This window comes from Phodopus roborovskii, unplaced genomic scaffold (genome assembly GCF_943737965.1).
Source record: "Phodopus roborovskii unplaced genomic scaffold, PHOROB, whole genome shotgun sequence".
In the NCBI taxonomy this organism is placed as follows: Eukaryota; Metazoa; Chordata; class Mammalia; order Rodentia; family Cricetidae; genus Phodopus; species Phodopus roborovskii.
In genome coordinates this window covers 36,225,674-36,241,375 of record NW_026126407.1, presented here as the reverse complement: position 1 = coordinate 36,241,375, position 15,702 = coordinate 36,225,674, and the positions used below count along the sequence as shown (strand labels likewise).

The 15,702-nt window shown below is 37.1% G+C and overlaps 1 protein-coding gene across 1 annotated transcript in view; it reads left to right on the top strand.

The window, feature by feature from the left end:
- The window catches only part of Gabrb2 (gamma-aminobutyric acid type A receptor subunit beta2), a 222,549-nt gene extending 211,902 nt beyond the window's left edge, over nt 1-10,647 (top strand). Inside the window, exon 10 of the mRNA XM_051180932.1 lies at nt 10,261-10,647. Coding sequence (XP_051036889.1) covers nt 10,261-10,608 — 348 coding nt within the window. The 3' untranslated portion in view covers nt 10,609-10,647. The remainder of the gene's footprint in view (nt 1-10,260) is intronic.
- Nucleotides 10,648-15,702: the final 5,055 nt, after the last annotated feature.

The window sequence follows — 15,702 nt, the reverse complement described above, 5'->3', positions numbered from 1 at the left end:
ATCTGCACTAATTGAAAGTATTACGAGGCCTGTCATAAGGAACTTTGGAGAGAAGAAACTTTATCTGCCCTTTCAAAATTATAACAATTGTCACCATATTTCCAAGATACTGAAATCTACTTCATACTGCCTTTTTAGTCTATACTGAAAGTAATTAGTACAGTACATTCTCTACTGATTATTTATAAAGGTGAGAAAAGGTTTTAAGCACGTGAGTATGCCTGAAGTAATCATGACTTCATTTCTGATACAAAGGGTGGCTCTAGAAAAACATTAGTGCTGGCCAACTTAATAAAAAGAAAACAGATCTTATATTCATCCTGGTTTCTGTTAAAAATCACATCTTTTGTTGGTAGTGCTATGTGTTGCAGAGTGCTGTTGAGTCCACAAATAAGTATGCTTGTGCAGTATTTATCTCTCAGCACCTGGCTGGTCTCCATAGCCTAGCCTAGACGAAGCTTCCAGACTTCCCTAACTCTGTTAAAGATTAAATTTAGCACATTGTGGGTTTTTAATTATTTATTTTATTTTGTTTAAGCGCATAATTTTGGCTTTTTTTTTTTTTTTTTTTTTTTTTTTTTTACACAGCATTAGGGATTTAAAACTGCCAACACATGAACATTCTCATTTTTTCTGTCTTGAAGACACACTGGTTTGGTTAGTTCAGTGGGAAAATAAATATTGAACCTCAATATTTCCCCTAGCCTACCTATAGTTTCTGGAAAACTCATGAGCAGTTTTCACAGTAACTGTGTGCCAATTAGTTTTTTTGTTTTGTTTTTTTAAAGAAAGAAAGGAAAAGACAGGCCGAGAAAGAGAAAAGAAGGTAAAGAAAGGGAGAGGAAGGAATGAAGGGGGAATGTGTGTAAAAACAGTGAAACAAAATCTGCTGGATATTTGAAGTTTTCTCCTACATAACAATCCCTAACTCTAAATGCGCAACTTTGATTGCTGTTTCTCCCCTCACTTTCATTCACTGCCTTGAGGAGCCAACAGTGTTGACCTTTGTTTGCACTCCTAGAATCTCCTGCAGGTATTGTGTTTGCTTGAACATTCCTTCACTTCACAGAATACTTAGTGCATACTGGGTATTTTGAGAGGAATTCCCTCTCCAGGAAGAGTGCTTCAGATAGCCCAGGTGCTTAACAGTTCATTGCTTTAGCATTTCAAGTCTCATAGGCCACAGTGCCATTTCATGGAAGATAAAACTAAACCTCCTACTCATACTAGTCCCAGTAATGGGAAACTGCATAGTTAGAACTTGTTTATTTTTTATTTTTTTATTTTTTGTTTCCAGTTTCTCATTTGGTGGATAATGTCAGTGGTGAACTAAATTTTAAAATAGCCCCTTTAGGTAAGCCAATATGCCAGGGAGAGATGTGATTTGTCTTTGTGTATGACCTTAGACATAGAGTGTCCCTGCGGATCATAAGTCCATCATGAAAATGATGGAGGCAAAGAGGCAGTGAATCTGAAGCAAAACTTGGAGCTAACCAATTGTTTTATAAAACTAAAGCACACTTTTAAGTTTAATGTATTATTTTTTCAAAGCAGCAAAAAAGAATTCTTTAGATGGCCTAGTTTCCTTTCTTTGAAATGTGTTGGCATAGTGACAATAAGAAGGCAAAACAAGTCTGTATTCCAAATGTCCTAGGTTAATTTGCTGGTGTCAATGCCAGCATTCCCTGGGTCAATCTGTAAGGTAAGACCTGTCAGCAGGGGTGTCTCTGCATCCAGGAGGACTGCCAAGTCAATGATATGCAAACTATCTTTATTCTCAGAGGATCCTTGCAGGAGCCTTGTCTACCTCTCAAAATCCAGCACTTGGTTGTTGACTGATAAATGCAACTCCCGGTGCATCTTAATGTACAGGGAGTGGTGTTGATTGATAATGGTGATTCCACAAAACCTCTGGAAATCAAGTGTGTTTTCAGAAACAGCCAGGTGAATAAGAACATGAGCCTGGAATAAGAGGACCATGTAAAACCAGCTACAAAGATCTTTGCAATGACAGGTAATCTGCAAGTGTATAGGTTTACTCATCCATCTCTCTCCTCCCTTTCCCTTTGATTTTGCTTCCCGCCATCTTGTTTCAACTGTTATCAACAAAACGCTTGGGACTACTAGAATAAGTAGTAATACCAGGAGAGAATGATTTCATACTAAAGATTTCATATGTTTCCAGGGCAATGGAGAAGGTCACAGGGCTCTTATCACTAGTTAAAGTTAAATGACATCTTATTCTTGTCTTTCAGTTACCTAATCACTAAGGTTGATTAGGCGAGTACTGTTTCCTGTCTTTTCACTGCTCTGGTGAAGAGAGTCGATCAGTAAAGTTTAGAGTGGAAAAAGAATTATTTTTAAAATTAGCCAAATCCACATGACAATGGCAGTACCTTTGAAATTCCAAAAATTATCACCGAAGTGTAGTATGCAGAAAAGGCATTTTGTGACAAAATTCAGGACTTAGAGTTGAGAAACTAGGAGCAGCTCTTGGATGATGTTACACACCAGCCATGTATTTACTAAGCACACACCTAGGCATGTGTCTAGCCATTCCTCTTTAGTTTCTCATATTTAAGATAGGGATTTTGATGATCTCTCTTTCACAGAGTTTCTGTCAAGTTCCTGAGCTAAGTGATAATCACACAAAACTTGTGACATGGTGCCTATTTCTTAGAAATATTGCATAAATGGAAACTGCACATGTTTTCTGTAAAAGCTTCTCTGGCCAGAACCTTTTCTTTTCAACATTTTCTCTGAGCCCTATTGCTTCTTCATTTGAAGTCACTTTGCATCCTTCAGCTGTTGTCCAGTGTTCTAAGTATAGACCCTAGACCAGAAGCCTGGTGTCACCTAGGAACTTATTAGAAATGCAGATTATTGAAATGCATTCCAAATTTGCTGATTCAGGCATCCTAAAAGTGGAAGCCAAAAATCTATTTTAACAAGGTCTCCAGAGTGATATGAGGCACACTTGAACTTAGGAACCAGAGACACAGCCTCACCCTTTATAATGCCACCTGAGTCAGGCATTCATGGTAGACTTAAGACAGGCTGAAAGCAGCATTGACATAATACATTTGCACCCTCAGCCCAGCATCACTGTACTCTTATATGACTTATGAACAGTAAAGCTTTAAGCAACTCTCTTCATTATTCCTGGTCTTCTTTCCCTATCCTGTCAAATAGAAATAACAGTGCCTTAGGAATCTTTTTCTGGAATTTTATAGAAAACATCATCTTATAACAACTGACATCTCCACATGAAACAAAAGATAATCACTACTGAATTTAAAATCCACAAGTAAAAGTGATTTTTAATCATTTTTTCTAAGAAAGTATTTATTGTTAATTTTGCCTCTGTGCAAACAATGGGGAATTAAAATAAACTTGGAGGTAATGTGTCTCAAGTTGATTCCTTTACCATTGAAACTGCATAAAAATGTCTACCAGTCTTTTGTTCAGCCATGACCCAGTGAGTTGGCTCCTTACATGGTTTGCATCCTTTGAGTGAGAAAAAATAAAACATACAAAGAAACACAGTGCCAGGTTCTCAAATCCTGTAGGTCCTGGACTTTTTTGACTCCAGTCTATATACTAAAACTCTACATTGTTTTGGATGCAGGACTCCTCTACTGTATTACCTTATTTCCAATTTGAATTATGGGGAACTCTCATGACATAAAAATGTCTCTAATTCCTTTCCTGCTCTGCCTGTACTATGGATTTCATGAGACTATTAAATGACATGAATCATATCTTAGTATTCTTGAAACTGGGTTAACATAAAACCCAACTCATGCTTACTTAAGGAAACAATGAGTTAGAAGGGAAAAGAGAGTGGAAGAGGCAGAAAGGGAGTGAGGGAAGTGGGTAGGAAGTAAAGGAAAAACAGAAGATAGAGGAAGAAAGAGGAAAATGGGGGAAGGGTGGAGAAGGATAGCCTTTCTTAGCATCAAAGTATGTCAGCATACAAAGACATGGTGACATCAAATCGTAAATTCCTTCCTTGTCTGTTCTAGATACTTTGTAAGCCATGATTGCCTCTTATACTTCAAATATCTCAACAGACTCTACAGACGCAGGGCCGCCAGCTTCCAGGTGTAAATCCACTGGCATTAGTTGACTGTATTTATCCTGTTCTGTCCATCTGAAGACTCAAAACCTGCCCATTGGCTCCTTAATGATCTTATGTCCATTAGTGAGCCTACCACAACATCAGAATACCATGTACTCAAGTACACTTGCACCAGGGACACATACACTGAGAATAGAGACATGCATGGTGCATTCCCAGGCAGAAATTAGAATAAGTAGACAGGAAATGATAGGCAGCCACAATACAAATGCCTCTCTTTTCACTGGAAGGTATTGGCGTTAACATGAGTTCACCCCAGCTCTTACCTTTAGTAGTAACACATTTTTTTGTAGGCACTCTTATCCTGTCTTTCCTATGGAGACTTGTGTAAGCCTCTAGAAGACTGCCATATTGGGGTAGACTGGTGTTAATGCTTCAGAAGGTAAAAGTGGAACAGAGCTAAATCTAATTCCTGTTCTGCAACCTATTCACTATTTTCCAGCTGTTGGGTTGGAGCCAGCTCTGTGTGGCTTCTGGGATAACTGAAAGGGGCTTGTATATACAATGCTTAATTCTAACTTCAATCTGTTAGTTGCCAAGTGCTCTTCTCTGTGTGAGAATGAAGAATCTATCTTGGAAATGACACTGGGCACCATGGGATTATAGTTTTTTTCTGTTTTAGAGAGAGAGACCTGAACCTAGAGATAGGTATCTTAGGGCAAAAAGAGAGTTCCAGAAGTGCTCCTGTGATGCTCTGATCCTTAGGGTGATGTGAAATAATTGACTCCAACATACTGATGACTCACAAAGAGGTGAATTAGGTTGTATAGGATCACAATATTAATTTCATTCAATTGCTCTTTATTGAGCATCTGCTTTGTGCAGAGAGTAATGCAGGACACTTGAAGATATAGAGCAAAGACTTTTTGTTTGTGCCTTCTAGAAGAGTTGTTTGGTATAATGACAAATATGAACAAAATGAATATAATTTACAGTAATCAACATTTCAGTGAAACTGACATATCAGAAGAAAAGACAAGCCAGGTCATCTGTCCCTACTCTCTGCTATTTTACCACTGGCAATGTCTTTCTTTGACCTTGGCCCTAGGTTCTATTTTTCTTGTCATTAGGAGGATGCTACTGGTTCTGTAAATGTGGTGTTCTAATTCCATTCCTGTTGCTGTGATGAAATATCCTGACCCAAAGAAACTTCTGGGAGAAAGACATTATCTCAGCTTACAATTTGAAATTAAAGTTTATCACTTGAGGGGGGGTCAAGGCAGGAACTCGAACAACTATTATGTTACATCCACAGTCAAGAGCAGAGAATTATTGGCATGGTTCCTTGCTTGCTTGTTCTCAGCTTGCTTTCTTCCCTTCCTCCTTCCCTCCTTTCCTCCTTTCTTCCCTCTCTCTTTTCCCTTCTGTTGTTTTGGTTTTTGTTCTTCAAGACATGGTTTCTCTGTATAGCTCTAGCTGTCCTGAACTCGCTGTATAGATCAAGCTAGCCTCAGCTCACAGACATCTGCCTACCTCTGCCTCTTGAACGCTGAGATTAAAGGCACACGAACAGTCATGTCCTGCTACTTTCTCCTCTCTTAACACTGTTCAGGATCCTTTGTCTGAAGGATGGTGCTAAGTCTTCCTATAATGATCAAGACAATTCCCTACAGACATATCCATAGGCAAATTTGTTTTAGAAAAAGTCTTGCATGAGACTGCCCTCCAAGAATGGGCATGCATGGTTGTGCAGTAACATCTGTCAGTTATCCAAGGAAAGAAATTCAACTTCTGCTCATCTCATTAAGTATAGTAAGTCTAGACTGAGATATTTCCAAATGTAACTCAGTCTAGACTTAATATATTTAATGAAATCATGTTTTATAATTAAACATGTTGTATTTACTAGGTACTAAGTATTTCTGTCAGAATTTTAAAGTAATTACTTTGAAGGTTTAGCAATTTCAAATGGCAGTGGCCGGTCAAACCTATCCATTAACTGAGTATCTATCAAGATTTTTATTGTTTGAATATTTCATATACACATATAGTGAAATGTGATAAAATCTACTCCCATTCCATCACCACTCAGTTCCTCTCCTATTTCCCTACCGTGTTTGTTTTCAGTTTAATATGGTCTATTTTTAAAACCTATTAATTCCACTTAATGCTGTCTGTATCTGTATGGATATGGAATCATCTACTGGAGCCCAGATAGCTTTTCATGGGCCACATTCCTGAATCTAACTCTCCTCAACTAGGGATGGAGCTTCATGAGCCTCTCCACTCTCTTATCCGCACTGGGTTTTGGCTGGTATGATCTACAAGATTTCTTGTGCATGCAGTCACAGGTGCTATGATTTCTTTTGTTCAATAGCCATGTCTTGACTGGCAAATACTGTTTCGCCGCAGGCATTCAGTGCCTCTGATTTCTATCATCCTTTCACTCAGTCTTCCTCAGCTGTAGCAAGGGTTTGGGCATCAGCATTTTATAGATGTTTCATTTACAATAAGGGCATGCAGAGAATAAGTGGAGTACTCAGCTATATTCGGATGTTTTAAATAAAAAACTTAGCTATGGTTTGTTGGATGCTTGCTATGAAAAAAAGAGAGTTTCAATCCTCTCAAACAACCCTAGAAAGCTGTTGCTGCTATTTCCCCTGACACATAATAAAGCTGTAATCCAAGAAGGTTGATACTTAGTCTCAAAGGTAGTACCTGGATCAGCTTGTTTTGTCCCAGTAGAGTCAGAAATAGGACACTATGCACCACCAGCCTGCCTCATGACAGAATAGGGAATGGGTTCTAGGAGTTGATCAAGCCCCTATACAGGCCGAAAGAGCACTCTCTATCTCGGGATCCCAAGAATGGGATAAATGGGCACCGAGGAGTGCTTTTTAGTGAGGAATTCAACTACTTGTAAGAGGAAAGTGAATATAATTGCTACATATAGAAAGCTTTGTACAAAACAGGAACAGATGAAGAAGAAAAATAGTCCTTCAAACGAGTAGCTGGAAAAAACAGAGCAATGTCTATAGGCTTTACTCTAAGCAGTTCACAGTAAAGCACAACTGGCCTGAGTCTCCTTCCTGCCCGTTAACTGAGATGTAAATTTTAAATGAAGATGGTTATTTCTTATTCCTACCTACTTCGTTTTTATGTGGCCATGGGTAAGAATTTTCTGGAAAAAAGTGTTTTAGATACATTTTTTATTTTGTATTATTGCCCAAATATTGAGTCTAGAAAAAAAGTCACATTTTAAGATTTAAATATTCATTATTCAGGTGTGTACCTTTAATTCCAGCACTCAGGAGGGAGAGACAGGCAGATATTTGAGTCTGAGTCTTCCATGGTCTACAGAGTGAGTTCCAGCAGAGGCAGGGCCACAGAGAACCCCTGTTTAAAAAAAATATTCTAATGAATAGACCTCTATCAAAGAGTAGATTTCATCATTCATCTGCACAGGTGCTCCATACATATCACCCATTCCACCCATCACCCAGATCAGCCTGACAAGATCTCCAATAAGATCCCCAGGCTTTACCTGGAGAAGGAGCATCACCTGAGTCTGTTCTAAAAGATCAGAATTCATCATCTCATGAATGTTAATTTTACTTTTATAAGAAAAGTTATGAATTTTGGACTGCTTCCTGTGTGTCATATAAGGTAATTTGTAGAAGTCAACACACTATCCTTCTCCTTGAGTACTGTTATTTATTCTTTTTTTCATGTTTCTGAACATGTATGCATCTCACTACAATTGTCACACATCACAATAAGCTTACATAGTGCTTTAGTGTCTACTTTTATATGTATGTCATTTCAGTCAATTTTCCCAAATTGTATCTCAGCCTTCAATACAGATAAAGGGATGTGTAACTTTCTAACATCAAAAATAACAAATGGAAAAAATACAGTTTGACTTGCACCCAGTGGTGTTTCTGAAGATGGTCCTTGTCTTAAGAACTCTATACCACTGTGGTCTTCCTCAGCACTGTATCTGCCTATAGAACTCACTCTGCTAATCACACAGAAAATATCTCTTGAATTTGTAAATGAAGAAATAAATAATAAGTCTGCAGAGATCATTTACTTTAATTCTTGAATTCCATACATAATAAGTTAGATTAATTGAAGTTAAGCAAATTGTCCAAAGATAATTTGTTAAAACTTAGAAAAAAAATATTTTGATAGCTACCAATGCTTTTATTATGTTGTTACTATTGTTTTACAAAATTAACAGTCAAATCTAGGGTTGATTTGTAATCTGCTTTATTACAGTAATAAAGGAAACATCCTGATGTTGGGATGAGAAAAGCTCTGAAAACCATTAAAGAAAAATGTGTGTATAAAAGATATTTGCTATATAGGTAACAGGACAGTAAATACAAATAATAGAAAGTAGACACGGGTTTGGAACAGCAGGGAATGGCGAAAAGCCCATCCTCCCCCGTGCAACTTTGAATTCTTAGGAGAGCAAACTTTGTATTGTAGTTTTGCTTAGTGACCATGTGTTTGCGAATGGGGAAGTTTTGGCGGAGGCCCTTACCTGTGAACATCAGAAAAATTACCTTTGTAGAAAGAAGCTGTATGAGCATTGAGTGAAACAGTTGCTAAAGAGAATGAAAAATAGCAAAAGCACTTCAGTGGGCCTTCTTTAGACAAAAAGAATCAACCAATGGTCATTCTTTCATCATATATTTATTTGTACTTCCAAATCTTTTAAATTTCCCAAACTAATGTTAATAGTATGTTTGTTTAGTCTTCCTAGTCACTAAAATCATTCAATAAACAAAGAATATTTGATAAGGGGGCAGAGATAAATTGATTAACTCTTATGCTCCTGTATATTTTATATTTACAGCATCTATCTCTCAAATGATTATAGTATTGGACCTTCTAATTACATATAAAAACTAGTTACTAATATGTAGCATTTGTAACATTTTGCTTTCTGTAATATCCATGCTCACACTAATATATCATCTAACTAATTGGTTATACCTCCAGTCTCTGTGTGTCATCAGTACCTTTCATTAGCCACATTTTCATTATTTCTTTTATTTATTACTTTTATTAAACTTTATATATAGTATTGTAATTTAAAATTGTAATTTAAATATTAACACTAATAGAATAGTTTCATATTTTTTAATGTTTTTTTTTTGTTTTTATTGTATGTGTACAAGTGTTCTGCCAGCATGTTATGTATGTATAATACATGTTTTCAATGCCCACAGTAGCCAAGAGAATAAACTGGATCCCCTGGGACTAGATTACAAATACATGCAGGCTTCCATGTGTGTGCTTGGAACAAAACCCAGGGAAAATTTTCAGATAACAAAACTCTTCCCCACCCAAAAAATTTTCTTTTAAAAATATGATTTTCTAAGTGGGTCAATGCAGCAACTATATTTAGTTACACATCACATCTAGCTTGTATTATAGTAATGGTAAATGAAATAAAGTACAAAGCCCAACTCATATAGTAAATGCCTCAAAGAAATTGTACATGTTGAATTCTTGTAGAACATTACAAAAGTGTTCTATTTCTTGTTGCACAGAAAATTGAATTTAGTTTTTCTTATTTTATAATTTAAAAAAATGGTTGTGGGTATGTAACTCAGTAGTAGGACATTTACCTATGACTGTGAAGGTTTCAGGTGCAATTCTCCAGCACTTCCAGAAAGGGAGAAAAAGAATAATGACAGCTGGTGTACAATGATTCTAAAAATAAATATACTCAGTAAATATATGTTACATAAATATATGAATATAATTGTGCATATAAATCCCTGCCATTATACTCTACATTATAAAGTTGATTCTGCATATGTTCATATCAATATTATAAATTATGTAAGGGATGTCTCTTGCCCTCTGTTTCTCTGCATGAGGTAAATAGAAATTATGAAACTGGGGTTAGCTAATACGTTATAAAAATTACATTACAGGAATCCTGTGGGGTTGAATCTATACCATCTAGTAAATGGGAAACCGGAAACTCAAAACAGCTCAGAGATGCAGAGCTGCAATTGAAAGTCAAGTATTCCAATAGCAAAACTAGCTCTCTTTGTCACGGTGATAGATACTTCTTTAAAAACCTGTAGCAGTTCCTTGTAGTGTGAGCATCAACAAATGGTTTCAAATATACCTTTTCTGATTCTTTCTCCTTGCAGATGGACCCCCATGAGAATATCTTACTCAGTACTCTCGAGATAAAAAATGAGATGGCTACATCAGAAGCAGTAATGGGACTTGGAGACCCCAGGAGCACAATGCTTGCCTATGATGCCTCCAGCATTCAGTATCGGAAAGCAGGGTTACCTAGGCATAGTTTTGGCCGCAATGCTCTGGAGCGACATGTGGCACAAAAGAAGAGTCGCCTGAGGAGACGTGCCTCTCAACTGAAGATCACCATCCCTGACTTGACTGATGTGAATGCCATTGATCGGTGGTCCCGCATATTCTTCCCGGTGGTGTTTTCTTTCTTCAACATTGTCTATTGGCTTTATTATGTGAACTAAACTACAGCTTCCCATGGGAAGCAAGGACTAGATTACTCCTCAAACAGTTGTACAGCCTGATGTAGGACTCGGAAAACACATCAATCCAGGACAAAAGTGATCTTAAAATACCTTAGTTGCTGGCCTATCCTGTGGTCCATTTCATACCATTTGGGTTGCTTCTACTAAGTAATGAATACACTAAGGTCCTTGTGGTTTTCCAGTTACAACCCAAGGGATTCGTATACATGCTGGAAAGATTGAGAATGAAGTATCCACTTTTTCAGTTTAGTACACAGCCTAACCAGAGGGTTATTATCTAGATTCCAGAAGATGTTAGAAGGCTCAATAGCATTGGCAGTCAATTCTCTGAGACATGGTCATTATGCTCTCCACCACTGTCCTAAGATCGGCATGCTGTTGGGACAGCACTGTGCTATGAAACACTATCTGCAATAATGGAAATATGTTACTTCAATACAGTCAGTGAAGCCTATGCCGGACGGTACTGGTGTCATGGAGAGGTGATTCTCAAGGATCTAATAGACTCATACATGCTTTGAGCACAACCAAAGTAGAGAGGTAGAGCAAAGCTTCAAAGAAGAGATTCAGGAACCAGTGTATCTGCTCTGCTTGATTGCCTGCAAAGAACTAGCTGTGATAGCTTTCAATTTGACACTGAGACAGAGGAAGACTTCTGAGCAGACTATGCACAGGAGCCAACCTGTATGCTCTGTCAAACAGCTATTTCCTAGGTGGTTGAAATATGAGTTAATGGCAGGGTTAAAAAGAAAAAAATCCAGAAATGACTGTAGTTAAGAGAAAGCAAAACGAGGGCAACCCTTGTCACTGTCACATGGCATCTGGTCTGCACACAGTGCTAAGCAGCCAAGAATAGAATGAGAGGGATTGGTTGGCCAATCTCATAGGTATAAGCTTAGCATACACAAGGAAGATAATTTTAATCATTTATCTCATCCAAAGGTAGCTATCAGATAAAAAAAAAAAAATGAAAACAATTGCAAGTGTCCTGATAGGTAAACCTGAGAATCATTTTAATAGTCAAATAGAGAGCACAGATGAGCAGGTCGATTTTGCAATGTCAGCTGCCCCTACATCATTTCCCTTTCAGTTTATTTCTGAATTGAATACATTATTTAAAAAAGAGAGTTTGTTCTTTGCTCTAAATTATTAATCATCATCTTCAGCCATTTTTGCTTTCAAAATTCTCTTTTTTACACTTAGGAGATAGAGACCACAAGACATCACAGACTGCATGATCTGGGTTTTCTTATGTGCCATAAAGTCTATCATTGTATTTTCCAAGGCACATGTATTTACAAATGGAATCTGTGTGTAATTTGAGTCTGGTAATTTAAAGGGTGCTTACATTGTATATATTGCAATCTGCTTAATCAAGCAAACCATGAAAACTAGTGGACAATGACATTAGAACAAAGCCATGGTGAGTGTTGAGCTCTCAGTGGATACTGAAGAAGTGTAACTAACTGACAGGCAAGATGGTGGGATGTGTTGTTCTTATTCTACCTTTGCAATTATGCCATCCTGAATCTTTTCATACTGGGTATACACATTCATATACTGGACAGAAGAGAGAATAGGTTACTATATTTTATTTTTTGTCATATTTGGCTTTTGCCTACAGGAAATATGGTTCTCATATTTGGCTTTTGCCTACAGGAAATACTGAAATACTAAGTTTTCTATAAGTTTGGCTCTGATTGACCTTTCCCCAGAAGATGGTTGCTATTTTTAAAACAATCAAAAAAAATCTATATTAGGAGTATGTCCCCCTTCCCCCAGTAAGTGCATAGGAGTCAAGGCTAGTATTTATTTATTTTTTCTTTTTTTAAAAAAATTTAAATTTGAGACAAGCTTGTTTTACATGTCAATCCCAGTTCCCTCTCCCTCTCCTCCTCTCTTGCCCCTCCCCCAACCCCCTATCCCATCCCTTTTCTACTCCCCAGGGAGGGTGAGGCCTTCCATGGGAGATCTTCAAAGTCTGTCATATCTTTTGGATCAGGGACTAGGTCCTCCCCAATGTGTCTAGGCTGAGGGAGTATCCCTCTATGGGGAATGGGTTCCAAAAGTTCATTCCTATACTAGGGATAAATAGTGATCCACTACCAGAGGCCTCATAGATTGTCCAGGCCTCCTAACTGACACCCACATTCAGGGAGTCTGGGCCGGTCCTATGCTGGTTTCCCAGCTATCAGTCTGGGGTCCATGACCTCCCCTTTGTTCAGGTCAAGGCTACTATTCTGCAGGTAAAAATTCCATTTTCTTCCTATGGTTCAGGAACTTGGGGTTTAAAATGTTATTGTGTACTTCCATCCGAACAAATAGAGAGATACAGGAAAAAGGGAAAAATACTTTATCATTTGTTTTCTAAATTTTTACAAATTTTTACAAAGTTGAGGATGGTAGGGTGCTTTGGTTTGATTTGGTTTGTTTTCCACTGGTGTTGGAAAGTTTAGCTCCTGTGTTTTGATTATGTACTGGAGCCCTTCTGAGTTACAAGACCAAGTTACAAGATCTGAAGAAGAATCTACATGGTCTCAGAGTAAAGATTCTTCAGGTTTCTTCATGCTTTCTCCTACACAATCATTTTTGGGAATCACAGTAATTAAAAGTGCCTGTCCCTTTTTACCAAGGGGTGAAGTTCAAATAGAAAAAATAACATGAAAGAAGCATAAAAATAAACTCAGGGGCACACCTGTGACACACCATTCTGAAAAGATTTTTCTAACAACAATTCAGAGCCTATGCCTAGGCTCCCATTTGCAATTTTCATAAAAGCCATAAAAAATCCTTGATATTGTCATTTGTGATTATAACAAAACCTTAGCTGTCCAGGGAAGTCAAGCAAACTATTTAGATCAAAATGGGGGGAAGTAGCCTCACAGTGTGGGCCTGACATGCATATGACCAAAAAACACATTTCTTCCTTTACCTAATGCAGAGAGTGGGACCTTGGAACCAGTGTCCTAGAGTGAAACCATATGTTGGTATTCAATAACCACATAGGAAGAAAATACTGACTCATCCTGTCCAGGAATAGCAATCCATGTAGAATTTATTTTCAAGTTACATACTTAGTTGAATTAGAATGCAAGAAAGGGTGCTAGGTCTGATGAATCTGGGAAAACCAATTAGTTTCTTACCCAGTAATTAAACTAAAGGACCACCAAGGTGTGTTTTGGCAATCTTAAAATGGTATTCCAATCAGTTTATACATATGTATAGTTTTCTTCCATTGATTATACAGTAACCAGATAGCCAGCAATTAAGGTGTTTTCTCATCTCTGAAAAATTAATAGGCAAATTCTGACTCTCAAATGCAGATTCTAAATCTCTGATCTCAATCTGTATATATATATTGTACATGACTGCTTGTAGGTATGAAATGCACTATGAACTGAAATCTCATGCAACATATCCATGTGTTTGCATAGGAATGTTACAATTATTTCTACTGTAATTTAACAACAGGGGATAGGATTCAAGCAGTGCCATCTAGTCCTGCTGCCTCTTCATTTCAACAAGAGCAGTGCTAAGTAAAATTATAACAACGTTAATAATAATGATCTTTTTAAACCAAAAGACTCTACATTCTAGCATTAGGACCACACAGAGAAATGATCTGTCAGCTTACAAAAGCACAAGACATCACAAAAGCGCAGTGGAATGTCTAGTGAAGAAATGAATCACAGCTGTTTTAAGCAGTACCTGCTTAAAATTGGCAACTATGACCACTTCCATTTTCTGTAGGTCACTGTGTTTCAGTCTTATGACTAATTTCATGTTCAAAACAAAAACTGAAAACATCTACATAGACAGGTCTTACCGCATATCTTCATGTGTATATGTGTATATAGAGATCCATGTAAACACACATACATATGTATGTATTCATATGTCAGATACAAAAGGAATAAGCTAATGAGTTGTTTCCTTCATTGAGCCTGTATATTAGTATTTTTTTTTTTTAATTTGGCAACCAACAGTCACCATCCTGAAATAAATAATACAGGGTACTGAACATCTCTCTCAGCAGTCAATGCCTACAGTTCCTAAGAACATTGCACAGGTTGACCCTACAATAGTACTGTACCTCAGAATAGCAGATGTTAACTAGTTTCTGCATTGCTTGTCAAATGTCCATTTGCTGTCTTTCTAAAGACACAGACAACATTTTCCATTGGTGATTTAAAATAAAAAAAAATAAGAAAATGTAAAAAATCCTCTTTTGGGGGGAAGAAAAAAGAAAAAGAAAACTAAACTAACCCTCATCATGTTGGTTGGGGGAAATTAAAACTGTAGCAATCATGCCATTTTGCTAAGTGTACAGAGTCTGTTATGTAAGCAACCATAACTTTCACTGAGCTTGTGTAAATATTTAAAAAGATTTCTTAAATATTTTTAACTTCTAATTTGTATTTTATGGTAAGGCAATGTACTAATTCTGTTTATGGCTTATATTGAAGTGTTACAATATGTACATAATTAAAGATGCTGTAAATTAAGAGTCAATAGATACAGATACTTGTTTAGGGTTTTGTCTTAATTTTATCTATTTATTTTTTACTAAGTATGTTTACTGGAGTGCCCCAGCAGAGTAATTTAAACACCCTTTTGCATAAATGATTTGGGAATCCCAGACAGAAGGATTTCCATTGCTGTCTCTCACATACAGGTATGAGTATACATACACATGCAACACACACACACACATACACACACACACACACACACACACACCACTACACTGTATTCCACTCCCTTCTTTTCACTTCTATTTTCTCACTCTCAGTGAGAAATGTAGCATTGTTTTGGTGTCATATTAACAACCAAGAGATGCTTTAGATATGTCAACGGGGAAAAAGGAAAAGTGGTGAGGGTTAACTTAATAGTTTTTCTAAGCCAGAGTAAAAGAAGCCAAAGTTTGAATATTATAGCTTTTCCCCAAAACTAGATGTTTGTAGCAGATAACAAAAGCGTTTATTCATACCAGCTCCAGAGATTTGTTACATACAATGCATGCTAGAAGAGGGTTTTCTTTTTTACTATAAAGTAGCATCATGTCTTTAGGTA